At 33.1% G+C, this 27,632-nt stretch overlaps 4 protein-coding genes across 23 annotated transcripts; 2 read left to right on the top strand and 2 right to left on the bottom strand.

The window, feature by feature from the left end:
- The first annotated feature begins 748 nt into the window (after window positions 1–748).
- Window positions 749–4,088, top strand: LOC137830968 (BTB/POZ domain-containing protein At1g50280). 2 transcript variants are annotated; one of them, XM_068638518.2, is made up of 4 exons: window positions 749–904; window positions 1,070–1,140; window positions 1,234–2,400; window positions 3,459–4,088. In XM_068638518.2, the coding sequence occupies exons 2-4, from the start codon at window positions 1,078–1,080 to the stop codon at window positions 3,843–3,845; spliced, it is 1,617 nt and encodes a 538-aa protein (XP_068494619.2). In that variant the 5' UTR covers window positions 749–904; window positions 1,070–1,077; the 3' UTR covers window positions 3,846–4,088. The 2 variants fall into 2 exon arrangements, with proteins under 2 accessions (XP_068494619.2, XP_068494551.2); XM_068638450.2 differs by having other exon boundaries at window positions 799–1,140.
- Window positions 3,451–9,835, bottom strand: XRCC2 (homolog of X-ray repair cross complementing 2 (XRCC2)). Of its 19 annotated transcripts, none has more exons than XM_090297101.1 (9): window positions 9,230–9,835; window positions 8,222–8,292; window positions 7,942–8,004; window positions 7,584–7,743; window positions 6,550–6,634; window positions 5,829–5,865; window positions 5,648–5,748; window positions 5,469–5,544; window positions 3,451–3,898 (listed from the first exon to the last, which is right to left on the bottom strand). In XM_090297101.1, exons 1-4 carry the CDS (start codon window positions 9,656–9,658, stop codon window positions 7,677–7,679), a joined length of 630 nt encoding a protein of 209 aa, XP_090153227.1. In that variant the 5' UTR covers window positions 9,659–9,835; the 3' UTR covers window positions 3,451–3,898; window positions 5,469–5,544; window positions 5,648–5,748; window positions 5,829–5,865; window positions 6,550–6,634; window positions 7,584–7,676. The 19 variants fall into 19 exon arrangements, with proteins under 19 accessions (XP_090153227.1, XP_068494888.2, XP_068495107.2 ...); XM_068638787.2 differs by having other exon boundaries at window positions 7,584–7,727; XM_068639540.2 differs by lacking the exon at window positions 3,451–3,898 and adding an exon at window positions 4,229–4,258 and having other exon boundaries at window positions 5,829–5,908; window positions 7,584–7,727.
- Window positions 9,836–11,817: 1,982 nt separating this feature from the next.
- Window positions 11,818–15,538, top strand: LOC137830892 (uncharacterized). The gene is made up of 6 exons (XM_068638330.2): window positions 11,818–12,123; window positions 13,003–13,266; window positions 13,659–13,793; window positions 14,147–14,203; window positions 14,672–14,806; window positions 15,119–15,538. Exons 2-6 carry the CDS (start codon window positions 13,018–13,020, stop codon window positions 15,182–15,184), a joined length of 642 nt encoding a protein of 213 aa, XP_068494431.1. The 5' UTR covers window positions 11,818–12,123; window positions 13,003–13,017; the 3' UTR covers window positions 15,185–15,538.
- Window positions 15,539–15,940: 402 nt separating this feature from the next.
- Window positions 15,941–26,071, bottom strand: LOC137830746 (RING/U-box superfamily protein). Its single transcript, XM_068638285.2, has 12 exons — window positions 25,313–26,071; window positions 24,522–24,638; window positions 24,212–24,404; window positions 23,817–23,983; window positions 23,542–23,713; window positions 20,884–20,948; window positions 19,562–19,643; window positions 18,293–18,350; window positions 17,994–18,118; window positions 17,222–17,305; window positions 17,064–17,134; window positions 15,941–16,383 (listed from the first exon to the last, which is right to left on the bottom strand). Exons 1-12 carry the CDS (start codon window positions 25,819–25,821, stop codon window positions 16,260–16,262), a joined length of 1,767 nt encoding a protein of 588 aa, XP_068494386.1. The 5' UTR covers window positions 25,822–26,071; the 3' UTR covers window positions 15,941–16,259.
- Window positions 26,072–27,632: the final 1,561 nt, after the last annotated feature.

Raw genomic sequence — 27,632 nt, 5'->3', positions numbered from 1 at the left:
TAGGTCTTAATCTTTTTCTTATATATACACCACGTACTCTCTAATATACAAGTGAATAAAAGTTTTTTTTATATTTATTTTTCTCTATAATTAGGCGTTATCAAAACCTCTCTTTCTTCATTACGACGTGTGATTAGGTACGCTACATTAAAACATCACATCAGACAAGGAATATTCATCTTGATTTCCTGTAATACTTACTTTCATTTATTTATTAAGAATTATTTTTATCTCTTAGTGGATGTACTAACCATAAGATAATTATATTTTAATCAAATATATAATTTTCTTTTATCTAGAATCTTTGTGAAAAAGTACTGTAATCGTTCCAGGGTCCATGTTCACGTGTTACGAAAGTGTATCAAGAGGCAGAGAAGCCAAATTGCATTACGTGACAAACACAAATGAGAAATACTAAAATATCAGCAAACATACTTTGGCTTACCACTTCTTCACTTCAACACACTGTTTCTGCAACAGACAAAATCTTCACATAAGCTTTTGCTATTCCTTCGACCAACACACATACACCAAAACATTTATGTGATCTTCTTCAATTATTTCACAAGGTACAACAACTTGTTGGCTGCATGGAACAATAGGGTAGTTTAGGAAAAAATATATACATAGGTGTGTAGCTTGCTAGCTCCTGTGCCTCCACGTTTACAATATTACCAAAAGTTTGTCACAGATGGGGACATGTACATGGGATCTGTCATAAAATAGCCAAAACTAAAACATTATCAGTAGCACTGTTCACTCACGGCACAAAAGAACGCATTTAATAATACACAAATCATTATATAAAGAATAAAAAAGAGAGGTGAGAAACCATTGAAGTTAATAAGAGGGGTGTGAATGATGTTGCAATGTTGTGGCTGAAGCTTGTTCATAGTTTAATTGGGTGAGTTTGGAATGATGCAACCTTGTGCAGCGTATAAAATATTAAACACCTATTTGGATTAGAATATGAATTGATAACATAAAACCAGGGCACAGTAGGATGATAAGGAGATTTATCTGCATATCCAAAAGAACCATTTTTTTTATCTGTTTTCCTTCAATGCAGAAGTAGCTATGCCGAAGGCTTGTGACTTGCAAATCAACATCGATGGTCAGCAGATATTTCTTTTGAAAGAGGTATGCACTGGTGTTGTTCTTCACTGACTCTTTCTAGTTTGATATTTCATAGAAAAGTTATGGTGAGGTGACACTAGATTGTTTATTTTGCAGAAGGTTATTTCAAAATACTGTGGAGGGTTGAAAAAAATCTTGAATAACAGAAAGAGAAGATGTCATGTGAAGCAGGAGTTGGGGATTAGAATCAATGATTTCCCTGGAGGACCAGAAGGGTTTGAGCTAGTTTCAATGTTCTGCTACAATGATGGAAAAATCCAAATCACTGAAGCTAATGTGTGTCTCCTCTACTGTTGTGCTGTTTATCTTGGAATGACAGAGAAGGTACTCAACAACAATCTGCTGCAACAAACAGAAACTTTTCTGGAGGGAATCTTCAACTGGAAATGGGATGACATACTTGTGATTCTCAAGAGTTGCCAGCAGTTTTATACATATGCAGATGGCTATGGTCTCTTGGAGAAGATCATCAGTGTCTTAGCCAAGTTTGTCCAGAATTCAGATTCAAACCTCCTCATGTCCTCACCTTCAGCTTCATCATCATCTTCTTCGCCAGAAACCAATTCTGATAAAAGTTTCTCTTTTTCATCCAAGAAAACTACCCCAGAAAAAATCAAGTCAACTTTGTCACGCAAGGCATGGTGGTTTGATGATTTGGCAACTTTTCCACCAAACATCATTGAGAAACTTATCCAGGCTATTGGAGCTTACAAAGCTGATAACAAAGATTTAATCCTCACAAGATTTCTGTTGCATTATCTGAAAATAGCCACTCAAACCGGAGCAGTTGATTGCAGAAACAACAATGAGTATGCTGCTCTTGCAGAAACAGCAACTTACGGGGTCATATCTGTTGGAAGAATGACCTTTTCTTGCAGAGGCCTTTTTTGGGTTTTAAGGATTGTGTCCAAATTTGGGTTGAGTAGAGATGTTAGAACTGAATTGGAGAAAGTGATTGGTGGGGTGATTGAGCAAGCTACACTGGATGATCTTCTAGTTTCTGGGCATGACATGGGAGTTTATTATGATATTGATTTGGTGATAAGATTGGTAAGGCTATTTGTTGATATCAATGGTGCTGATGATGGAATGTGTTTACAAAAAGTGAAAAGGGTTGGTAGATTAATTGACAAGTATTTGAGAGAGATATCCCCTGACCAGAACCTCAAGATCTCTAAATTTCTTGGAGTAGCAGAATGCTTGCCAGATTCTGCAAGGGATTGTTATGATGGAGTCTATAAAGCCATTGACATCTATCTTCAGGTGAATAACACACACCCTCTTTCTTCCCTTGCTTTTCATATGCATCATCTTCCTAAATGGTCATAGGAATGAAAAAGATCAAAGAGATGATAGTAGTAGGACTTGTTTTACTTGAGAAAGCATTTTTTTTTATTTCTAGTTTTTATAAATAGTTACAAAAATATTACAGTACCTAGTTTTTATTTTGCTTTCTGACACTAAAATTTGTACAAAAAACAATAAAAATCCCTTTTTTATTTTATTCTCAAGTTGTTTCACTTTTCTTTTCTTTTCTTCTTCCTTTTAATTAGTTCTATTATACATACATATATACATATAGTTTTTTATTATATAAACATATTCATATGACTGTATTATGTGCCATATGCAATCAACCAAAAAAGAAAGAAAGAAAGAACAAGGAAGGGGCCAGAATACATACAATCTTATTATATGATAAAATTTTAAACATTTCCCTATACTTTCAAATTATTTCCCCCCATCTTTCTAAGAGCATTCCCCAGCATTACCAGTAGGTGCTTCAGTTGTAAAAATACTATATTGGATGGTCTAGAGTCAAAATTTCATGCTAAAAATATTTTAATCCGTATTTTGGCTCTTTCACCTTTCTTTTGTGGCTTTCTGCTGAAGTTTGTGTTTACCATTACATAAAAAGGGGAGTGGAAAAATGTGCATTTCTAATAATAAATCCTCAATTTCAAAAGTATTCTAGAACGGAGAAATTACTGTAAAAAATATAGTTTTAATTTCTACAATCTCACCATAAAGATTTATATATTGCCTACCAATAAAAATTCATGGTAAATATGATGAAGATAATCATTATAAAAATCAATAAACTTGTTATATGTAATAATTTCTAAACACTGATAATATAGAGAGTATTTCTGATTTTTTTTAAAAAAACTGTTATTACTAAGTTCATTCATCTCAATATTCTGAATTCTTGCTTCCAACTGATCGTGACAGCATTCACCTGTTACTACAGGTAGAATTAAAATTCTTTTCTTTACTACTATATATAAGTATTACTTTCTGAACCAATGATGATTTTGCAGTCACACCCAATTATCACATTTGAGGAAAGATCGAGACTGTGTAGATGTCTTAATTACAACAAACTCAGCTTTGAAGCAAGTAAAGATATGGCCAAGAACCCCAGAATACCTCCAAGGGTTGCAATGGAGGCTCTTATTTCTCAACAATCAAAAGTTCCAACAATCGACTATGTAGCTGAGACTCCAAGGGTTAAACCTTCCCAAATATACAAAGAAAAAACCAGAAACAGCTTCACCCAAGAGAGCAAAGACATGGAACTGAACATGGACAAGATGCAATGGGGAGTAATAGAACTGGCGAAATTACACAAGGAAATGAACGGTCATGTATCGAAGTTGTTCTTGCTTGATCCTGCTCGTACTTCATCTTCACCAAGATTTTGTTGAATATCTTCATCTTGTGTAACTCTCCACCTCTATCAAAAGATATTATAGTATTTCTGGAATTGTAAAAAGCTGTAATTGTAATTTCATCTTATATTTGCTTTAGAACTTCAACGCCGTATATGGAATCAAATAGTAGAGATTTCATTGCATACATCGATATTATTGGATAGTATTCTGTGAACAAGAGAAACAATGTTCTTGTGTATTAAGTGCTAAGGGTAGTAAAGTTTTTATTTCTTTGGATTTCGTTGTTTTAATCCATCTGTAAGCTTGGGATATTTTCTAAATAATAGGAATAAAAAATAATGAAAGAGAGCAGGAAACAGTTCTGTATGATATGTTTCAAAGCAACTCCTTTTAGTTTGTAAGGAAAGGAAATTAACCTTTTAGTTTGTTAGCCTCTGGTTTATACCCTACAGGGAAAAGGAAAGGAAAGAAGACAAAGAGACAAGTAGAGGAGTTATCACTCACGTCACGATTGGTATTGTCTGGTTAAACAGAAAAATTTTCCTAATTTCTTTTGGTTTTACAATGAGAAAGAATGAAAACGCAAATATAAAAATGAATGAAATGTATGTAAATATGTTGTGAGTGGAGCCACAAAACTAATTGATTTCCTTCCAAAAGGGTAGAAAAAGAAAAATGTTTCCTAATTTCATTAGGTTTTTCCAATAAGAAAGAATGAAAACGCAAATAGAATGAATGAAATGTATGTAAATATGTGGTGAGTGGAGCCCACAAAAGTAATTGCTTTTCTTCCAAAAGGGTATAAAAAGTGGTGGGGCTGATGGAAATTCTATAATCATTGCAATCATTTCCCTTCTTTTGCAAATGTGCTATCAAAGATGGATGAACTTGACCCTTCCAATTCAACCTTTATCATTTTCTGTACGTCCTAAAAGCACATAACAAACAAAACCTAAAATAATTGATACCTACAAAGATTAAGAATAATGCAGTGATCACTTAAAAAAGTAAAGATATATTTAAGGGGTTCTCCAAAATAACAATAGAAAGATACTTTTTCTAAACAAAGAATATATTTGCGTCCGAAATACTCATGATATGAACTATGAAGCATCAGAATTTTATGGTAGCAGATATGAAAAATGTAAGCAAAATCATAAGCAGGAAAACGAGATGGAAGGCAAATAAAGTTCAACTTCAAGGATGAGTTCATGCTATATATGAGTATGAATAAGTCACCGTCAGCAGAAAGCCCGTGAAGCTTCTAGTATTTCGTGTGATTGAACTTTGCACAATAATTACGTTTTTACACAAGAAAATGCTTGATGCTTGATGGGATATTTATCCCATTGTACATGTTTGAAAAAAGATCATTCTTTCTGGAACAGCTAAATGGAATGAAATTCCTCTTTAGTTTCTCATGTGGCATATAAAATTAATCACAGGTGAACTTGACAATACTTGATTTGGATCCTATCTCTGTCAATATTTCCAGCCAAGTCACACTCTTTTCTTATAGTGAATCTGTATTACATCAACTAACAACACGTTTAATAAAAAATTTGAAAGCAAATAAGTAAGAGGACTACTAAAGTAATAATGATAGTGACAATATACTTAGAAATTTCAGAAGGCATATGACAGTAATTTAGTTACCTGCCATTGCAAGGATAATGCGTCACATAGACATCCCTTCACAACAAGTACTTCATGATTGGACAAAGACACCAGCCTACAAGCTCAACAAATAAAAAACTAAGTCCAACAAAAAAACAAAGTTTAATAAATAACATTAGAGTTGTCCAAAAACAATGATCCACACATCACATTCTTACATCTTTCACTACAATCTTATCTGGAAAACTCAATCTTGGCAATAACCATTCCAACGAGTAGATTGAAGAGTTTTGATGATTGGTTGTACCAGGATGCTCATCTGAAAGGCAAGAATATGCTGATATCATTGCTGATGACAAAAGTAATTCTCAATTGTAATAGTGGCAATGGTGTCCAAACCTGAAGAATGGAGAAGTATTCTGTGTGTAACAAAGGACTGGGACAGTTGAAGGAGCAGTATCAAATTAGAAATCTTAAAACTGAATTTAAAAAATAAGCATGCATATTAGAAATTAACAAAAAGAAAGCATAAGGAATTAATTCTGGCCCCTTTCTTCTACCCAGGAAAATAAAATGCATTAGAGAAGCCATAACAGCAGCCAGCTCATAAATTTGTACCACTTTTTATCAATACTCAATATTTAGAAAAGATTCTTTCTGAAAACAACTGCGTTCACATTTAATGACTGTCATATTGTCATACATAATTAAATTATAATCAAAAGCAGAAACCAGTGATATTGGCTCACATCCAGGTCCTATTAGAATATATATACCTATAGTACAAATAAAGATAATTGTGGTTAGTTATCTATCAAAAACTTTTTTCCAGAAAATGTTTACAAATATCTTCATTTTATGCCAGACATAAGGCGTCAAGTTATTTACATAACTGTTAAAACAATATCTAAGATATTACTCTCACTTTCTCCTCCTTTCCCATCTCTCTCCCAGCACTACTATTATTGTCTAGTGTCCTTCCATTTTTATCATTGTTAATTAATATTTCATATATCATACCATTTTTAGGCCATCACCAATAAAACATAAGATCTTAGGAGAGTTGGTCATGGGACACGCAAGACAAAAGTATATGATGTACTGATAGCAAAACTTCTACCTGCCACACAGATGGCATGTATTCACGATGCTGAAAATTTTTATGGTTTCTTGTCATATTTTTTGAACATCTTTCTTCCACGTTCCTGTTTTAGGTATCATCATACATAAAATCAAGAAGTAAAACTGAGATTAGAACAGATAATACAGCCTTATGTTTTATTATTGGCTAATCAATGAATAGCAAAAACAAGGATACAAAAAATATTGGGACATTGCAAATGCAAAGGACCTGACAAGTAAACTATGAAGGCAGATTGGGTTTCACTAAATTATATTGGCTGTATAATGTGTTGAAAAATATTAGACAAGGAAATCAGGCCAGAGGTGTGAGAAATATACTTATAAGAGAAAAAAGGAAGAAAACTTATGTGAGCACAAATACTTTTTTTAAAATCAAGATGAGAATTTTATTGCATAACTAAACAGGTTATAATCTTAACTAGGTTAAAATTACAACTTGTACCAATCATATGCAGCATTCTTCATATTATTAAAAAATGAAAGAGGAATACAAAAATAAGGAGACCAAACCAAACCCATTAGGAAAACCTAAAATGTAGAAGACCACGTCTATCTCTACAACAATCATAAGAGATGCAAGGAGGAGTATCCCCCGCCAAATGAAAGCTAAACCCCTAATACAATGGTTAAGTAAACTATCACCACCACACCTATTACCTTCTGAAAATACGAGAAATCCATTCATAAATTTACATTAGAGGATAAAGAATATGGCAGTGTTGTTCTCAATCAATTACCCCATGACCAGCCTCCTAATAATTAATAGCAACCAATCAATTACAATGATTCTCCGATTAATAACCCTTGCAATGGATCAACTCCTCCTTAACCCACAACTCTACCAAATAAATGTTCATGCTTTCGACACATTGAAAGGTATTATCAAAATCTCAAAAGATATATTGCTTATCATACAAGATTTTAGGTGAAATTTAGGAGTTCTTCAAGCTTCTCTATCTCTGGAAATTGAAAGGATCGTGTTTTAAATTCCGCAACCATTATAGAACTCACCCTTTGATCTCATTTGAAGCTGTAGAATGTCTACTCCCAAAAATCACTGACTTTGTAGCCATAATAAGCATAGGGTACACCTGAAGAAGTTTTCTAATATTCTGCACTACTGCTTCTGACACAGTCTGAAGGAAAAGTTTTTTTCTGCATCACATGATATCTGCAAATTAAAATCAACATATGTTTCTGCTTGCTTTGCATCTACACGTTTTCACACTTAAAAGAAAGGTAAAGAGGGACAATTTGATCATTTGAGATTGAGAATTCTGAATTAATCAATGCTATGAGAACTTTAAAACATGAGGCCAAAAAACGCAGCCGCCATCCACTACGAAATACCAACATATATATAACTTACTTGCTGTTTTCTCTTTGGGACAAGAACATTGATGCACGATCCATCCAATGAAAAGCGCCAATGCTGCCAAATACAGTTCACTCAGTCAACGTTAAACCACGGAATAGAAAAGACTTTTATGTTTTACAGTAAGATGAGCCAACCGAACTAATAATAGTATAATTATAAAGGTCACAACTAGACTCAGCAAATAGAAAAGCCACCAAAAAATAAGAGCAGTTTACAAATCATAACAAATTACAAAGTTGATCATTCAAGAAAAAAGCAAGAACAAGCCAACCTGTCAATCATGAGCAGATGGACACCTACTCCTTGAACTTCTTTCTCCTTCTCTAAGCGACAGTGCAGTGTCTGTTGCAGAACAAAAGGAATAGGATACATTAACAGAAGTAATAATAAACACTGATGTAGCAGTGTAGAAAGAGATCCTAGTTATAATAAAATGGTTTAATTACTCATTTGATTTTTATACCTCCACAGTCTTTACAGAGTAGTCTCTACCTACACATAAGGGTGACAAGAGATGGGTTCGGCTTATCATCATCCTAATTTGACCTCAATTTTGATTATATCGTCTATTTAAATTTAAACACAACTCAATCAAGACTCAAAATAAATGGAATAAATTGGGTCATCCCAACCTTTTTAATGTAATATATAAATCGTATCAGTATCTATAACTAAATCATAAAATAGAATCAATGTATGTATACTCATGGAACTTGTATTCGATTCACTCCTTTAGGGAAGTGTTAATAACAAATTAAATCATAAAATAGAAAAAAGTATAAACTTAAGTTATGATATATTTTATATTATAAATAAATAAATTCCTCATAATATCTTGTTATAAAAACATTGTCTATTAAATATAAGAAAATTATTAATAATGTATAATTGTTCAAAAAATTATATATTTTCTAAGAGAATATTAACGTCAAACCAGGTTAAGACGACCTACAACACAACCTAAACCGTCTTAAAAAATGTATTCATCTATTTTCAAAACCCATACCTATCCAAATCAACCTCTGGGCTGGGTGGCTAGCCAAGTTGGGAAATGTTCATCCCTACCTAAGCATTGCTTTTGAAGTGGATTCAACCATGTAATTCATAATCTTTTTTAGTTCTACAAGTGTACTTACATCTAAAAGATTATGCCAAGTATCGAGTAACTAAGCCTATTAGGATACAAGGAAGTACAAGCAATGCAATGCAAAAGTACATTTCCATTGTATGATTGGTATCACAAAAACATACGAAATAATAAAAATGAAAAATGGTTTACCCTGAGAGTGTGAAGAAACTCGAAGCTATCGTAACAACGGACATACAGAAAACGGGCCATGCAGAGATCGTACAAGGCTTGATCATAAGAATCCGTTCCGTGTGGCGTGATGCGATGAATGAGCAATTGGGAGAAGCGCGTGATGTCGAAGCGGCAATCGAGGTCGAGAAAGAGGACCAGGTGGTCGAGGCCTCCGTAGGGTTTGGGGAGAACGGAAGTGATGGCGGCTTGAATGAGAATTTGGGTTTTTGCGGAGGGCGAGGGTCCCACAAGCTCCAGGACGTTGCCGACGCGGAGAGGAACCCTATGCAGCGGCGGAGGAAACACGAACGGCCGCACGCTGCTCACTCTGCTCAGCATCTCCGCCCCACTCTCATCTCCTTCAATCCACTTTTCAATTTCTTCTCTCTCTTTCTCTTTCTCTTTCATTTCTCTTCTCACTTTTCAAATCTCAATTCACCTTTGCATTCTCACCATTTCCCAACGCAAACCACACTTCTTCCCGCCAAATAATCCCTGCACACAACAGTAACGATTTCACTCTTGGGATCTTTAAGACAAAAACAATATAAGAGCTTTGCTCTTTGAAAAAAAAACCTTGATAACAAATATACTAACTATTGTTTAATTCTTTTATATAATTTTGGTTTCTTAGTTTCATTCTTCTAATTAATTTTGTGATTACATGATTCAAAAGGCATATAAAATTTGATTGAGTTGGATTAACTCTTGTTTAATTTAGTTTGTTTAATTTAGTTTATCATTATGGGAAAATTGAGAATATTTGGATGAAAATCTCATGAGTCGGTTTTATGAGGTTGAATTAATCTTAAAGTTCACTTCGTAATAGGGTATTATAGTCATTTAAAGTCTATCCTAGCAAGAGTTTGTTGGACCTATTGTGTTACTTGCTATGGATCACCTATAATATGTTGTCTCATACACGAGTTGTCACTCGACGTGAGAAAGTGTATTGGAGATCCCACGATGAGTCGGTTTTATGAGGTTGAATTATGATTAAATTTCACTTAGTAATAATATAAGAATTGAATCATCATAATCTTAAAATAAAATGCCCTATAAAAAAAGAAGAAAAAAATAAAAAATAAAATGTGAAATATTTTTTAATAAAAAACCTTGGTGATATGCTTTTCATTCACTTTATAACATCTATTTATTCTTTTATTAAACAAAAACACTTGTATTGGTATTATTAATTTTCATTATCTGGAGATAGATTTTATTCACATTGAATAGAAATTATCATTCATTTAATGTCAGAGGATTTAGTCATAATGTTTTTAATTTGATTGACTATATAAAAGTATTAATTTAATCTTTCATTTTTTAATATTTACACTAATTATTACTTCTTAAAAATCACAAATTTTCAAAATTAAATTAACCAACCAAAACCACTGAAAAAAAGACATTTAAACTACCACGTCTACTTTCTTGAATATTGTATTGTATAAATCTTCAACAAAAATTCAATAAAATAAAAGAATGAATATATCTATTCAAGTTTCAATCAAATAAAAAGGAAAACAAACTTAATAACTAAATTAAACAAAATTTCAACAAAGAACAAACCTTGAATATGCTTGAATAAACCATCAAACTATAATGAATATAGATTTTTCTTATGCAATGCGTTTCTACTTTACGCAAATAAGAATGTATTTTCAGAAATATGTTTTGAATTTATAATTATATTACATATTTCACTTTCTTACTTTTAAATTATAATTTCATATTTTAAATCCATGACTTAAATTATATAATCGACAATATCATTTTTTTTAGTTAGTTATTTTTTCCATGTTATGAAATTCATTATTTAGCTATTATAGTTTTAAATTATACATAATCATGAACTTCAACTATTAACATTATAAATTATACATGTTTTTATTGAGTTGCTTTGTCCTTTTTTCAAGGTGAGTATGTACGTTTTCAAGCTATTTTGCTGAATGATAATGTAGAAGATTTTTCGATATTCAAATCAGTAAGAATATAAATAATTTTGTAAGTAAGTAATTAAACAAATGAGATATATCTACTTTTTTAGAGAATTAAAGTATTTATAGTCTTAAATATTTAAATAAAAGTATAATGAACTGACTAATTTATTGTAACCGTTTAAGTCACGCGGTCTTTTCTTCCGTATGTCATAATATTTTAGATACTTATTCAAATGAAAAATAAATATAATTATTATACTATTATATTTTTTTTTACATGAGCTTGTATAATCCAAAGATATTTTCAAAACCATAATTACTACATTAAAAAGACGTAATTTTAAGTAATTAGTGGTTCAAATCAAGATCATGATTACAAGAACAAATATTTTTCTTTATCATTTTGTAACAATAACAACTTCAATGAAATATAAAAACTATAATATTCTCCTTACACCACACAATTTTTTTTGTAATTCGAAAATTTATTGTGCAAATAAATTCCATATTAAAAAACAATAATAAATTAAAATAATTTTCGTAATTAAATTTAAAAAGAAAAGAGGGTGTGACTGTGTAAGGAGACGTGGCTGGTTATTAACGAATGACATGTTTTTTGCCCGTGGCGTGTTAGGAATGCTTAAGCAACCACGAGGTTTGCACATGGCAACCTGTGGTTGGCTTTGCTTACAACCAAAACGTGAGGTTCTTGTTCTCTTAATTCCACAACAACCTTCAATATCCACATTATGCTGTTCCTCCCGTTTCTTCTTAGTTTATCTTTTTCACACTCTCACCTCATTAATATTTTCTTAAGTTTTGTTAATATAGGACCCATCAAAAAATAAAAGGTTTTAAGAAACATTAACCAAAGGGGTGGTTGTTCGTTCCAAAAGTTCCTGTTTTTCTGTCTTTCACCAACACCACCAGGTTTGCTCTCTACATGTACTTTACATGTTCAATAAAGCTATTGTTGATTTACAGCATGTATGTGTATGGTTTTGAACATAAGTAGTATGGGTATTTTATCTGTGTTATTCTGTTAGTTACTTTAGTTTGTAGTGAAGTTTTTTTATAATCTTCCTTTGGAATTCTAGTATTGGCTTATGAAAGGAAGAAACAAAACAACTTTCAATATCGAACTAGCATTTTCTGTTCATTTCTCTATTACGATGATCTCTTTGATGTACTCTCTGCATGGAGTTAGGATGGATGTTTGTTAACTAAATTCCTGCTTATAAGCTCGTCTATTTCATCAGAGTAAAAATTGTCTCAGTCTATGTTGGAGACTAAAGATTAGAGCATTTAATAATATATGAGTGAATGCAAACTTCACCTTGAATTAAGCTTAAAGTCCACTTCTTAATATGATATCAGAGTTATTTCGAACATAGTGAGAGTTTGTTGGACATATCATGCCACTATCGGATCGTTATCGAACCACCCATAATATGTTGTCTCATGCACGAGTTGTCACTCTCGGCGTGAAAGCGGTATGTTGGAGATCCCACATCGACGACTAGAGATTAGAGCATTTTATAATATATGAATAGGTGCAAACCTCACCTCATAAACCGGTTTTATGAGATTGAGTTAGGCTTAAAGTCCATCTCTTAGTAGTCTACTATTATTCCTGGCTTTTTGTTTCAACTGGTCTTATCAAATTTTGTATCTACTTCATGATGTTTGTGACCTTCTTTTAGCATTTTGTGATTTGTCTGCAAAAACTAAGAAAATGATATGTCTGTTCTTTCTTTTTGTGTGTGTATCTGACAGTGTTTCTCACTTTCTATGTATTTTTTAATAAAGTGAGTACAGGACACGATGAACATTATGTCCACCCACCAGTGTAGTTGGCCCCTTAGAATTCAGGATCATGGTGACAAAGCAAGCATTAATAAGGCTCCATTTTTTAGAGGATTGGACTTCCTTAATGTTGGATACCATGCTCAAAAATACGGTCATAGTCCCAGAAAATGCAGACCCATTTTTTCCAGTTCAGGAAGCAACAAGGATCCTTCTGATTCAGATGACATTGACAAGAACAAACCCCAGAACGGTGAAATGGGAGGAGTATGTTCACTTTTCATCCTGTTTACATGTAATTCATTGGATTCTACAATATTTCACCATGGCACCTTAAGCATTTACTCCTCCTTTACCTCTATTCTCTTCTTTCCTTTTCGTTCCTCTAAAGTCTCATGAACTGGCCGGATGAAATTGTATGTTAGAAATACCATTTTTCTATCCTTTAATTTGTCAGCCTTTCTGACTTAGTTCCTATATTTCTTACCTTATGCTCCTTTTTATAGCTTTCTTTATGTAATATAGTTGATGAATTTACCTTCATGTAAAGTTGTTTTTCAATTGTTAAATCCAGACTCAGTCCTAAGAATGATGATTAAGTATCAACTTTCCATTGTTGTGCATACATCTGAGTCTGGCTCTTTTGAAATATGCATCAGGTGAATAGTGAAATTCTTAGAGAGAATCTCGAGAAAATAGTTGGAAGAGATGATTCCACTTTTAGTGGATTTGACCTTGCTACTCTTATTAGGAACAAATATGGGAGGTCTTATGATGTTCAGTTGATAAAGAAGGTAAGTTTTTAAACAGGTGGAATTTTGTGTGAGATTTACTTGTCCTGCATGACAAATTCAACATATATAATAACTTGTTTTTTTCTTCCAAAGTACAATTATTGTTCAAAAGTTTCTAGCATCTTGTTCTTGAATGTTGTTGCATTATCTTTTTCCTTCAAATTATATACTTGTCCTTGTTCTTGAAACTTCATATGCGTATATGAGGTTTATCCCCTATTTTCACATTTTACTTACCAAGTCCTTGGAGCATTATATCAGCTCCTTGGTGTTTGCTTGATTCTTTGAAACTGGATAAATTGCTGAATTAAGACATGGTTTGATCTTCTACTGTTAAACATAATCTGTGACAGGAATTCATGGGAAGAAATCTCCTTGCGATGAATGTCATGTGGAAGTACATGGAGCAGGTATTAAAAATTATGTGCTACATCTTATCTTTGCTTATGATACATGACTTGAGTAGATTCCTTTCAAATGAAATGTACGATTTGTTGGATATTAAGAAGAAAGAAAAAGGAAAATACTAGATACAATTTTTTTTCCTATAGTTTTTGTCATAATGAGTTGATGTTGTTATTGACTCTGTTGCATAAATGAATGTCCCCTGCACTTTTCACTTGTCAGCTAATGCCTTCTATAAGTTTAGAAAGGGGCACAGAAGAAAAAGCAAAAGGCAAAAGTTTCTACCATTTCAATTTCATAGATAGCATTGGTATAAAGCAGTTTGATTTTGAGTACCTAAACCATGCATTTGGTTGTGCTCTGAAGTACATGGTCATTAAAAGCTTTTTGTACTACTATGGAATTGCTTGTATACATTGGTGTTATCCACGTAATGATATATTTCAGTATGTCCAATATCCTTTTGCTATTAGAGATCTTTCCCATTGACTGAAGAAGAGTATATTTTGAGGCTTGATGATGTTGCAAACTCCTTAAAATGTTGGGGAGCTGTCTCACATATTCGGAACAGCCTAGAAAAGTCAAAGGAACGACCTCGAATAGGGAAGGTAAAATTATGCTCTTCTTTCGTACGTTTACCTAGATGTTGTATGGTGAGAGGATGATATGCATCCTTCTTAGAAAAGACAAAAGACACAAATAAGAAAAACAATAAAACAATGACTGCTCAATGCAAACCAGCTCATGCAAATTAGAGGTAGTACCATTTTAACCTTTATTGGTGATGAACAAATAAGAGCTATAAAGAAAAAACTCTGAAAGAAGTGTAAGTTTTGGCAATAATCCTAGACATAAGTTTTGGCTGACAAGACCAGAAAAACTGGTCTGTGCACATTCTAATATCTGATTATTTGGTGCAGGCAGTAAGCATTTTTATAGATATGGATGAGTCAGGTGCTCGTGCCAACGAGTGGATCTACAAATAGAATGGAAAGCATTGGTGAGTTGAAATGTTATGCTAGTCACTGGATTTCAGATCACTGCGTGGGAAAAGTTCATAGCCGCAGGAGCACCACTTTTTGGTGAATTTCGTTATTTTGGAATTTTATTATACTTGGATCTTAACATCTCCAGATGCATGTTCTAACGTTTCTTATGGCAACTTGGCATCAGGCCTAGGCAACAATAATTTTGGTTCTTCCCTTCTTTTTTTCAATTGTTCATATTGATGTAAAATTAGTTAATATAAGAAAAGCATTCATATTAGTTAATGTAAGAAAAATATTCATATTAAATTTATAGCAAACTTGTCTCTGATTCAGGGGATATATTGGTATTAATGGCTGTTAATGTTGTGCGTGCCCGTTCCTTGAGAGAATTACTTGAACATGATAGAAATTTGAATCATTTACCAGTAAGTGAATATAGCCATTGACACTGAACTGCTTGTATAGAGAAAACGCTTTTCAATATAGCCAGTGCCAAAATAAAGTTGAGCAGCAAAACAGTAAGAGAAGACTACTCTCAATAGATTCCAATTCAAATTTTAATGAGCATTTTCCGTTTTTATAGCATTTTACCTTTTGCACGAAATATGTCCAAGTAAACAATGAATTTGTTCTTTGGTCGCATTATTTTGTGAGCATCAACTAGGGTAAGAATTTAGGTGTTTACCGATCTACAATTAAAACACAGATATTAAAACACAGAAGAAAGAAACATCTCATTCTACAAAAACTGAATTATGGCAACAAAAAATTAAACTTATGATCCATTTCAGTAAAAGCTACAATTTACATGCTATCTAATTTATCTTTGTCTGCTTTCTTTACAATACTTATAAGCCGACCTAGCATTAGCATCTACATAAATAACCTCGTTGATACATCAAAAGTCATATAAACCTCTATCACGCGCTGTAAGGAGCCCGACCGGTCATAGTAATTCTTTACAATCAAAGATCAAGAACAGATCAATCAATTCTTTGCTTCAAAGACTACAAAAGTTTCCCTTTTTTCGGGTGGAGGAAAAAGAAAGAAGAAAACCTATAATAAATCTATTTTAAGAGCTGGTATTTTGAATTGGTAGTGAGGGACACTGGTCCACTGATGAGATTAAGAGCTTCCTAAGAGAACGGTACTGCAGACGGACATTCTCCCCAGTTTCAATAATCTTGAGCAAATACCTGCACCAAAGTTCAACACTAAATGAGCATTTTACTTTTCCACTCTTTTCCTGCTCAAATTAATATTGCAAAAAATGTTCAGGAAGTATGATAAGATAAGTGATATAAATTAAGTATGAAAAGTGTAAAAAACATTATAAACGGAAAAATCCCACACACCAATAATATTCTACACGTTCAAAAATAGAACATTATAATTGTCTCAAATGTATGCATGAAATACTACAATGCTAATAAAACTAGATGGGATAGCAAGTCAACCAGGTTCGGCTATTTAAAACGACATATCGCAACAGAGTAAAAACTTTCAGAGAATTTGAGAAATAAAGAGTTGATTCACTTGATTGTGACTGTTTGTTTTCATACGGGTATACAAAAATTTTATAAGTCAATCGAAGAGGATACCTAAGTATATTATCCATAAACAGAGGAACCTGCGACGGTAATTTTGGTAGGTGACGAAGACAGTATGAGATACAATGAAACCAAGCAAAAACCTCAATACCCTTAGACACCCAAATGGGAAAATTCGCCAAGGCATAAAAGAAGCCTGCTAATTATGTAATGTGCAAGGAAGTAAAGCTTTTATATAAATATTTCAACATTAAGGGTAACTTATATCTCAAATTATACCGAGACTACAAGCAAATTTTACAAGTTCATTCTTCTTGATAACTCACCAGCCATTGAGACACTGAGATGTAATCACAGCTTCTTTCCCAACAAATTTTTCTGGTGTTCTTCTGTTACCCTGTAGAAATTGGTTGTTAATGATTTCACTGACCCTTGAATACATTAATTGTTAAAAAATTGAAAATGTAACACTGAAAATGTTTACCTTAATAATGACTTTCTCATTTACCGAGAATGGATATTGCACTCCCCGCTGAAGTCCATCAGCAGCACTAAAATCTCCATTTTCCTGGAACATTTGAGTGTCGATATAAATAACTTTTCTCCCGAAAATACCAGAAACCATATTTAACTATTCTCTCTGACTGCAGGGAATTTAAAAATAATTGCCACTAACAGCAACATAAGATATGAAAACAAGAAATATCAGCACAAAGATTGCACTATCTAGTTGCTGGTATTAAATTTCAAATCAAATCTTAGGTAACCTTAGTGAATAAAAGTTCTACAAAAATTTGAATCTCAAATCTGGAATTTCTGCATAAAAACAGGACATTTCTAGATATTATTTTATGAATGGAACTAACAAAAAGCTAAATAACATTTTTATAAAGTACATTTCTGGAACCGTCACATTCCAGTCAACCTCAGCCATGCTTCTCCTAGTCATTGTTGAAGTAATATATAAAACATAGCGCCACTTACAAAAGAAGCTGAATAAAACATTCCAAGATCCTTCTAGGTAAATCATACCATACACAGTCAACTTAAGATGTCATGCTATCTCCTAATCACTGTTAATTAACTTTGAATAAAAATGACCGATGTATATTTGTCAGTTGTTTCACATTTAATGTATAGCTTCACATTTTTTCTTCTAAGATATAAGAATGTTTTCTGCCACTATTTTTTCTTTGAACATTTGCTAATAATGTGATTGAAAAGGCAAAAAAATACATGATACTTAAGTTGTATACCCTGTTCACTCTTCTCATTGAATCCATTTGATCACCCATTTCTTTCCGCCGCTTTCGGAGAGCAGCATTACGAAATAACCTCCGTTCATCCTCATGCTTGACAGCAGCAGCTGCAGCTCTAAGAGCTGAAAAGGAAATCAAATTATTTTGTCACAAACTAAATAAATAAAAACATAACAGTTAGCAAAAAGCACAAAAAAGACGTAGCAAAACCAGAAATATGGCGATATATAATCTGTGTATTAATGCATATTGTGTAGATGGATAACATATAAACTACGGTAGAAAATGGAAGATACCAAGATTAGGGATCAAAGGACCAGTTTCAATTTCTGTATTGCAGAGAGTACATCTGGACTGCGACAGAAACAATCATTGTAAGTATGATTCTTGGCTCTTCCCATCTAAAAATTTAATGAAAATGAAAATGGAAAGTAATAAAAACGAGACAACACGGGTACAACCAAAATAAGAATACAAAAATGCATGGAGGTACAAATACCAAGAAAACAAGTTTAAATACACAGCAAACAAATATCTGGTAGAATTTGATACTGAATTTAATTGTAAAATTGAAGGCATTAATTAGCTTAAAGTAGTTAATATTTTGTTATAGAAATTAAATGTTAACAATTAGAAGACCAATGTAATATTTAAGCTTTTTAACTTGGGATGTTCTGCTAACTCCCATATTTTCTTTATCTGTATGTAACTGTGACTGTGCCAATAGATCTTGTCAAGGATTCTACATCTTAACAAGTATGCTCCATAATTTCAACAACTGCACAAGGTTTCAGATAATTTCAAATCTAAGTATTAACTAGTGATTCCACTCAGTACACTGAATTCATGACTATTATTCACAATATTGTAAGCAACCCACCCACCAATTCAAATTTTACACCAACTTTCATTCCTAACATCTACAGATTTATTATCCAGACAGCAGCATAGATTTAATCTTTGCACTCTGGTAAGCATACTAGTAAAGCATGTGCAATTGTGTCACTGTGGCAGCATCACGTCGTGTTGCAAACACCACCCCCACCCCCTGTTGAACCCTCAAGTGCTTGACAATGTGTGGATGGCCATCATGGATTGTGGGTGGGCTAAGTTTTAATTAGAATGTTTTAAAATTTGGTATTTTTTATCTTATATTTTCAGCAACGTATGTGTGTACGAGAAGGGAAGTTACTTCTCATCCTCGCCCTTCATTTTCTTTTAATCTAAAGGTTAAAGATGAGTTATTCATTAGAACCAATAAATTAAAAAATAAAGTGTGGGGATGAAAATTAACTCTTACTCTTGGTGTAATTTAATCCCCCCTCTAAATATATAAACACACATATTGTGTAATATAAAACTACTTAGGATCGAATTAGACTATAGCTTTTACAGGGATGGTCGATCATGCTGCTATTGACTGCTATTCATGTAAGTCCTACTAAGTCCATAGATGGTTCAAATGCATAAGTGTAGCTTTCATCAGCAATGGGACATATTTCTTAATACAGAGATGTAACCTATATATGTTCTAGAAGACTGTGATAGGAAAGAGTCCTGCTTACTGTTTCAATGACTCTCCTCAGCATAAGACCACCAAAAGAATGTCCACATGAGACAAACATGGCATCTTCAAGGAATGTGCCACTGGTAAACAAAATTGAAAGAGGGAATTAAAATAGATATCAGAGTTAAATTAGATCTTGGTACATCCTTAAACATAACCATAATAAGTGAAAAGGATACAAAATGAGGCAATAACCCAACATACAAATTAAGAAGAAAAGCTTAACATGTGACCAGAGAGTACGAACAAAAACTCACAAATGTTGAATTAGATATTAAAAGATCCATAACTAAATTGCTGTAACAAACAAGTCAAGTGCCTTGAAAACCAACACAACATTCCAACTTCCAACTCTCCAGTTTTCTTTAACCCAATGTTATCTATAGCTTCATTATGCAGCATAGGAAGCTAAATGTTAAAGAAGATTTGCTCTTATCCATATTACATTGTGAAAATTTGATTAATGATATTGATAACATCATGTATGTGACAATTTAACTCTGGCTCCATAGGAAATGTCATAAACAATCATTTCGTACCAGTAGCATAGCCAATAGCAACAGAAAAAGGACAGTGTAATGAATTAGAAAACCTTGGGCATAGCACTAACTTTCTAAGGGAGAAAGTAAGAATAAGGACAGAACAAAGATAATAGTTTATTTCCATATCCTTAAATTCATTGCATGTCCTATTAAAAAATGCATACGGATCATAATAAACAAAGGAAAATGGTGCACTAAATAATTTTCAGAATGTAAGATTTAAAAATACACAAAAGAACAAAAAAAAGTGTCAACCCAAAGCTTTGGCACACAATGCTCAAACAGGATGGTGTCACTCATGTATTTCTGGAATTACATTACACACAATCCATTGCAAAAATTAGCATAATGTTTTTCTGTATTTCTCAAACAGTGTATTTATTAATTTTTAAGTTTTAATAAACTCCTGTGTTATGGCAACTGTTATTTTTAAGAAACTTAAAAAGAACTATGATATGAGACTATTTCACTATGTTTGCAAGAGATAAAAGTGGGAAGAAAGAAAAAGAGAAAGAAAACATGTATAACAATGTTTTTTTCCTTTGTTTGGTTTGCGAGAAAGTGAAAGGAAAATGAGAAAACTAGCTGACTTTGAGACAAAAATTCTAACTCATCTTTCCTTTCACTTTCCCTCCAATGTAAATCTCAAACTTTTCTCTCTATTGCAACAACAGTGGTAATAACAAATCATATAGAAATATAGCATGAATAACATACTTCTCAAACAAACTGCTAAATCAGTTGGAGTGTTGAAGTTAATGTGTTAAACTACACTTACGATAAAGGATCTGATAGAACACTTCTTAATGATGGCTCCTTGTTCATACTGTTTTGAGCTGCAACCTGAAAATATAAGCATTATTATAAGTGTCCACATACATGAAAGAAAATATTTTCTTACAGAAAAATTGTGCTAGATGTTTGACATGAAGAGCCAATATTACTTATATAAGAGCTCTTAAAAATGTCAGGGACACAAGAAAAAGACCATTACGATCTTCTGAATAGCTAGCCTCAACTCAATGGTTAACCAGATCCTCATATGCCAATAAGCTTACGACAAAACTACTACACGGGTAAACATTACTTACAAATAAGTGAAACAAAATAGCCATAATCAAAAAAGTTTATTAGGTGCATTAAGTATTATCCAAGCCTTTCTTGGTGAAATAGGAGGTAAAAAACAATATTACAAAAGACAATGAAACAATGTTTTAGATTAATTTGTTGTGAACTGTACTCTTCTGCTTTCTGTTAAGATATTTCATATTAGAAAGAATCTTGTTGGATCTGGTCGAAGACGAACTGTTGTGGTTTATGCAGCTGGAGAGTTACATTTGGCAGGGATATGAATGCCAACATTTTGATTAGTACATAGTTTTACATATATTAGAAGTATTAGGGTTGGCTAAAGAAGAATGCAGTATTTTGAAAGGTGCCACTTTACACCTCCATATGTTATGGTTAGAGTCTCATTTTGTTTATCTAATCATTGTTAGATGTAATAGGCTTAGCCCATACTTTTTGTATGTTTCTTATCTATAAGTAAAACTATGTTTCTTATCTATACACAAAGGATTAAAATCTTAAACCTCATTTTTACTCTATTTTTACATGGTATCTAGAGTTAGGGTAAAATCCTTGACTTCCTGGTGAACCCACTATTCACTGGTGATTCTTTCCCATCGTCGCGCCTCCCTCCAGATCGTCTCGCCCAAGCGACCACCACGCCGCAAAGATTGCAGCGATTGGAGCTCCAACACGACCTCATGGGCCTCTCCATGCACGTCACAGCCACCGCTTTCCGTCGCGTGTGGCGACGTGCCTGAACCTTTTTTCGGAGGCAATTACTAGAGTCAAGATCACCTTGTCATCCACGTTCTGGATCTGCCCTTGTCATCCATTAGGAGTTTGTTTGTTTTTTTAGGGTTTTTATATTTCCTCTAAGGTTTTTCTCTCTCCTTTTCATATATGGCCTCTTTTGTTGCCACTATGCATGATTCATACATTTATTGCAAGCCAGGCAAAGGACATCACAAGTGTGAACATTGTCACAAGCTAGGTCACAAAATTGACAAGTGTTATGTCTTCCATGGTCCTCCTCCTCAATCTGATGCAGCTATCCAAAGTGCTCCTTCGCAACCGTCTACTTTGGGCCCTACTTCAACTGATACCTTAGGACAACCTGTTATTTTCAATGAATTTCTCAGATGGTATTAGGATCGTCAAAACTCATTCAAGCTCTCTTAGCCCTTGGATTCTAGACTCAGGTGCCACACATATTATTGGTAACAAATATTTTTTCTCTTCTTTGTCTACTTCGGGTTATTTACCTTATATTACCATAAAAGGCTTTAGGGTCTCATCACATGGTGTTGGGACTATTCATATTCTTCCTTCTTTATCTATTGATAATGTTATTTATGTCCCTAACTCTACATTTAACTTATTATCCATTAGTCGTTTCATTTGTCCCTTAATTGTGTGGTTTTTTCTACCAAAAATTATGTTTGTTTACAATTACAAGACCAAAGTTCGAGACAAATGATTGGCTCAAGATGTGAATCTTATGGTCTTTATCACCTATGGACATCTACAAATGTTGGCACCGTGATGGATTTTCCATCTCTCCTTCATGCTCAGTTGGATCGTCCTAGTCTTGCCAAGATGCAGCAGTTTGTCGAAGTCATTGAGTTTGTCTTGTGAGTCGTGTCAATTAGGGAAACACAGTTGTAGTTCTTTTCCTAGTAGTGGCTCGCAACAAGCTTCATCTCCTTTTACCTTAGTTCACTTTGACAGTTGGGGACCAAGTCATGTTAAGTCCAATTTAGAATTTTAGTATTTTGTTACTTTTATTGATGATTATTCAAGGTGTACTTGGTTGTTTTTATTGAAAAATCGTTTTGAGTTGTTTTCTATATTTCAATCTTTTTACGATGAAATTAAAGATCAATTTAGAGTTTTTGTTTGAACCTTGTGCAATGATGATGCCTATGAGTATTTTTCTCATTCTTTTAAAAATTGTATGGCGTCTCGTGACATTCTTTATCAAACTTCATGTGCTTATACACCTTAACAAAATGAGGTGGTCGAGCACAAGAATAGACATCTTGTTGAAACAACTCACACAATTTTAATACATGGTGAGGTTCCTCAACGTTTTTGGGGTGATGTTCTTAATGTGTGTTATCTCATTAATCACATGCCACCTTCAGTTATAGACAACAAAATTTCTCATGACGGGGAGTGTTAGATGTAATGGGTTTAGCCCATACTTTTTTGTATGTTTCTTATCTATAAATACATAACCCTATGTGTTCATCATACACAAGGGATTAATTTTGTACCTCCTTTTTACTTTATTTTCACAATCATGATGAGTGTGGAGGACTTCCATGATGCATATTAAAATAAAACAGTAGGAGAGATAACTTACATCAGCATTATCACATCTGCTGCCTATCAATTCTTCAGCAGCAAGCTCATCCATAAATTGGCTTACAGAAATTCGAACATATTTTTGGGGAATAACATGGCCAGCTGCTGCTATTGGGGAACAATCTAATATAGCATTTCCCTGTGGCATGAGTCTATATGCAAGAGAAGTCCTACACAAAACTCAAGAAAGTACCTAAATAAGTTCCTTGGAAATCTTATCAACCATTACAAATACAAAACAATTTAATATATATATATATATATATTTGGTACCTTCCTCCCCCATTAGGACTCAGAAAATAATCAGGAGAAGCTCTATATGATGTAGCAGGACGTAGACCAGCAGTAGCATGACTAAGCGCCTTGCCTGTTATCAGTAAAAGATCTCCAGGCCCAGAACCACTGTCAGCCAGATACCAGCGACCACTGGGGTCACATATCTAGAGAAGAAAACAGAGATTGTTTATAAAACCTGGAAGATAAATCAACTCAAAAATCACCAAGCTTTAACTTGTCACCAAACAAAATTGCCCAAAGGTTAGAAAATAAATATTGGAGGATAGCACGAGACAGTAAATTTTATGGGACCTAAAGCCAATTATTTTTTCTTTGGTGAACTAAGACACTTGAACACTCTACTTTTCATCTATACAAAATTTAATAGACACCTGAAGACCAGGAGTGTCAGAAGATATCAACGTCAACAATCCCTTTTCAACTTCACCATTCATGGTAGGCTTACCACCGCCAATGGCACCTCTTCCATTTTGCAAAGAAGAATGTGAGTATGTCGCAACAAGAACTGACGATGACACCTCATTAGCAGGCAAGGGAGCATCATCGAGCAAATGGTTAAAAACACTGCACAAAAACACACACGTTCAAAAAACTAGAAAGAAATGAACAACCAGCCAATACACAATAACAATGCAGTTAAACTAAAAAGGAAGGTCCTCCATCACAATATCCATTCCTTACTCGCTTCTAAGACGTAAATATCTTGCAATGGCACTTAGGGAAGATCGAGATGCCTTTCCCATGCATCTAAAAATATCAGCCATGCAGGGGGGAGAATAATCCCAATCCTCCAAAGCCCTGAAACCATAAAATAAAAGTAACAAAAAAGGATTAAGCCAAATATCATTTGTCTCAAAACAATAGTTTTCCATCAAAACACTAAAGCCCCAAACCGATCAAGCAATAACTACTAGTACCCTTATCTGAATAAACTTCCCCATGAACAATCACTGAATAAAAAAATAACAATACAAGACAATTGAACACTAAATTCATGAATTGAGATTGAAAATTTATTTAAGCTTGTAAGCACTTCAAAAATAAATTAAGCTTCCCTCATATGTTAAAATCAACTTCCCTAAACTTATAGAAACTTTCACATCAAATCTAACTTATACAAAAAGCTAAAGGATCTATTTAAATAAGGTTCTTCACAAGTACTTTTAGGAGATGAAAAAACTAAATATAACTTCTCAAGTTAAAATTAACTTATGCATAAGTTAAAATCATCTTCAAGAAAAAACTAATGTAAGAGAACTTCTTCAAGTTAACTTACATATAAGTCAATCTTATAAAGAAGTTCTTACATATAGTTTATTCAAGTGCTCACATAATCTTCTCCTACAAGTACTTCTGGAGTCCACCCAAACAGAGTACAAAACTTAATCTTAGCTTAATTGAGGAACCTCAACTCATTTTTAACTCACTTATTTCCTTCTACGGTAATTGCTAAGGGAGAAATTTATTTATACCTTCCTGCTCTGTACATGTAAACCCCACGGCTACCCTTCCCAACACCAAGTTGGGCCCTACTTCTGAAAAACAACTTTGCACCTTCCAAGCCGCATCGCATCAGAGCAGTGTCCTCGCTCCCTAATTCGATCAACGCGGCATTGTGCCGCAGCAGAGACCCGCACAGCGCCTCCATTGCTCTCAGATACGGCCCCGCCGGTGCCCCATCATAGGGGCCAATGTCCGAGAGGCGGACTCTCACCAGCGGACACGTCGGAACCGCCGTCAAAGCAGGCTCCACCGCCGTAACTGGCACCGGATGCGATGAGAGCGGGGGTTGGCGGAGGGGAGCGACGACGGAGATCGGCGACTGCGATGAGGGCGACCTAATGGAAGTGGCGGCGGGGGTTGCGGTTGCGGCGGCGACGGTGGAGGTTGAGGATTGGGAATTTTTTAGGTATGGCACCAGTGCAGAAGGGTTCTGCTGTTGCTGTTGTTGTTGCTGCTGCTGTTGCATGATCACTACCATCAATCATTCTGAACCGTCTTTGAGAATATGACTGATGAATGACTCGGTTAGGGTTTCTGAGTTTGTTGGGCTCTGTGATCCATTTTGATGGCGCCACTCACCCTTTCATGTTTTGCTTTGTGTTTTTCCCTTTACCTGTGGAAGTTCAAGAACTCCTCTCTTCTACACCAGGGTTTCTTGGCTAACACCAGAGAGGAAGTTCTAACTCACTTCTTCTAAAAACAAATATTAAATTAAATTAAGCAAAATTAACAAGTAGAATTTTAAGATTATGTTAAAAGCCTCTTAGAATTATCATAATCCAATAAGTATTTTTTAAATTAAATATTTTATCCATATGTGTTTTACAAAGTGCCATACAAGTATCAAGTTTTTAAATTGAATATTTCATTGATATGTGTTTTATGAGTGTCATACTAATCTCAATTTTAAATTAAACATTTCACCAATATATGTGTTCTATAAGTGTCATATGATTGTCAATTTTTTAAATTGAACATTTTATTGATATGTATTTAGATGATTGTTATACAAATGTCGATGTTCTACGAATATAAATATTGATATCCTATTAATGTCGCACGATTGTCAACACTCGTTTAAAAGAAGTGTCCGAACCTTATATTAAACTACAGTATAATTAGTTGAAAAATAAAAAAATTAGTTTAAAATCCAAATAACCAACTCAGAAATTGTGTTAAAAAGGTGTTTCATAAAGCTAAGTTACCAAGAAAGTTGTAAGAAATATAAATAAGATTTTTTTATTTTTTATAATCTGTATCGATTAAATTGTACTAATATTTATGTAAAAAAAATGTTTTAAATACTTATCATCTCTCAATAAAAATATTTTAGTAAACATAAAAACAATAATAAATCGGTGTAACATTAAATCAATTATAATTGTTCGGTAATAATCCAACAATTGTAAAAATAAACAAAAGTTTGAACAATGAAATCTATTTGTATTACTATTTAAAAAATAAGATACTTTTATTTAAATAAATTATTATAAAAGGCTGACAATATAAGTAGTTTGTACTTAAAAAATTGCATTGTCAAACACAAATTAAACTATTTTATCAATATTTTATTTATATTTTACATGACATTTTTTTTGCCAAACACACACTTACTTGTGTTTTTAATAAAATAGTATTTATTTTAAATAGATATTCATTTATATATGTAATCAATTTCATTTACTTTTGTTATGTTTTAGAAAAGTGAGATTGGTTTTTCTTATTTTATTATTAAAAAAAAAATTTATTGTTTCTAACAATTTTTTTAATTTTTATATTTTCAACTTTTAATCTTAATGTATATAATTTTTTATTTAAGTTTTATTTAATGTAATGTTTTTAATTTAAAAAATAGTGTCATTTTGTTATAAATATAAGGGGGCAAATTACTGTCAATTTTTAAAAAAATTTAAAAAATAGTTATCATTTAATATTTTATGTAAATAAGATACCGTTTTCCCTGCAAAACTTGTATACCTTGTTTTTTATTTTCAATAATTTTTTTCATTGTGATTCGTAATAAAAAAAATAGTATTTATCATTTTTTAGCATCATCTGAGTGATTAATTGCTGATTAAATGATCATGAAAGAAGTTAAATAGCATTAACATATATATTTATTTACAACTATTTTGTTTAATGACAAGTATTTTAGCTATATAAATAATGTGATTTTGCATCTCTTGCTTAATTTATTTTGGTTTTATCCTTTGAATGATTAAATACAACAGAGGATGATGATAAATATACATAAACTTTTTTCTCCAAATTCTTTATCTCGTTTTAGAG

Source organism: Phaseolus vulgaris, chromosome 11 (genome assembly GCF_051622355.1).
Source record: "Phaseolus vulgaris cultivar YP4 chromosome 11, ASM5162235v1, whole genome shotgun sequence".
NCBI lineage: Eukaryota > Viridiplantae > Streptophyta > Magnoliopsida > Fabales > Fabaceae > Phaseolus > Phaseolus vulgaris.
The sequence above is the reverse complement of the archived record's forward strand: the minus strand, read 5'-3'. Positions and strand labels throughout refer to the sequence as shown.

Excerpts from the sequence above, each read along its gene's own strand:
- LOC137830968 (XM_068638518.2), top strand. The coding sequence starts at position 1,078 with ATGCCGAAGGCTTGTGACTTGCAAATCAACATCGATGGTCAGCAGATA. Across the intron at positions 1,141-1,233 it reads AGATATTTCTTTTGAAAGAG|AAGGTTATTTCAAAATACTG; the intron begins GTATGCACTGGT and ends TTTATTTTGCAG. Across the intron at positions 2,401-3,458 it reads CCATTGACATCTATCTTCAG|TCACACCCAATTATCACATT; the intron begins GTGAATAACACA and ends ATGATTTTGCAG.
- XRCC2 (XM_068638787.2), bottom strand. The coding sequence starts at position 9,658 with ATGAAAGAGAAAGAGAAAGAGAGAGAAGAAATTGAAAAGTGGATTGAA. Across the intron at positions 8,293-9,229 it reads AGTTTCTTCACACTCTCAGG|ACACTGCACTGTCGCTTAGA; the intron begins GTAAACCATTTT and ends GTTCTGCAACAG. Across the intron at positions 5,749-5,828 it reads AATACTTCTCCATTCTTCAG|ATGAGCATCCTGGTACAACC; the intron begins GTTTGGACACCA and ends CTTGCCTTTCAG.
- LOC137830892 (XM_068638330.2), top strand. The coding sequence starts at position 13,018 with ATGAACATTATGTCCACCCACCAGTGTAGTTGGCCCCTTAGAATTCAG. Across the intron at positions 13,794-14,146 it reads ATGTTCAGTTGATAAAGAAG|GAATTCATGGGAAGAAATCT; the intron begins GTAAGTTTTTAA and ends AATCTGTGACAG. Across the intron at positions 14,204-14,671 it reads TGTGGAAGTACATGGAGCAG|AGATCTTTCCCATTGACTGA; the intron begins GTATTAAAAATT and ends TTTTGCTATTAG.
- LOC137830746 (XM_068638285.2), bottom strand. The coding sequence starts at position 25,821 with ATGGTAGTGATCATGCAACAGCAGCAGCAACAACAACAGCAACAGCAG. Across the intron at positions 20,949-23,541 it reads GCAGATGTGATAATGCTGAT|GTTGCAGCTCAAAACAGTAT; the intron begins GTAAGTTATCTC and ends TTATATTTTCAG. Across the intron at positions 19,644-20,883 it reads GTTCTATCAGATCCTTTATC|TGGCACATTCCTTGAAGATG; the intron begins GTAAGTGTAGTT and ends TTTGTTTACCAG.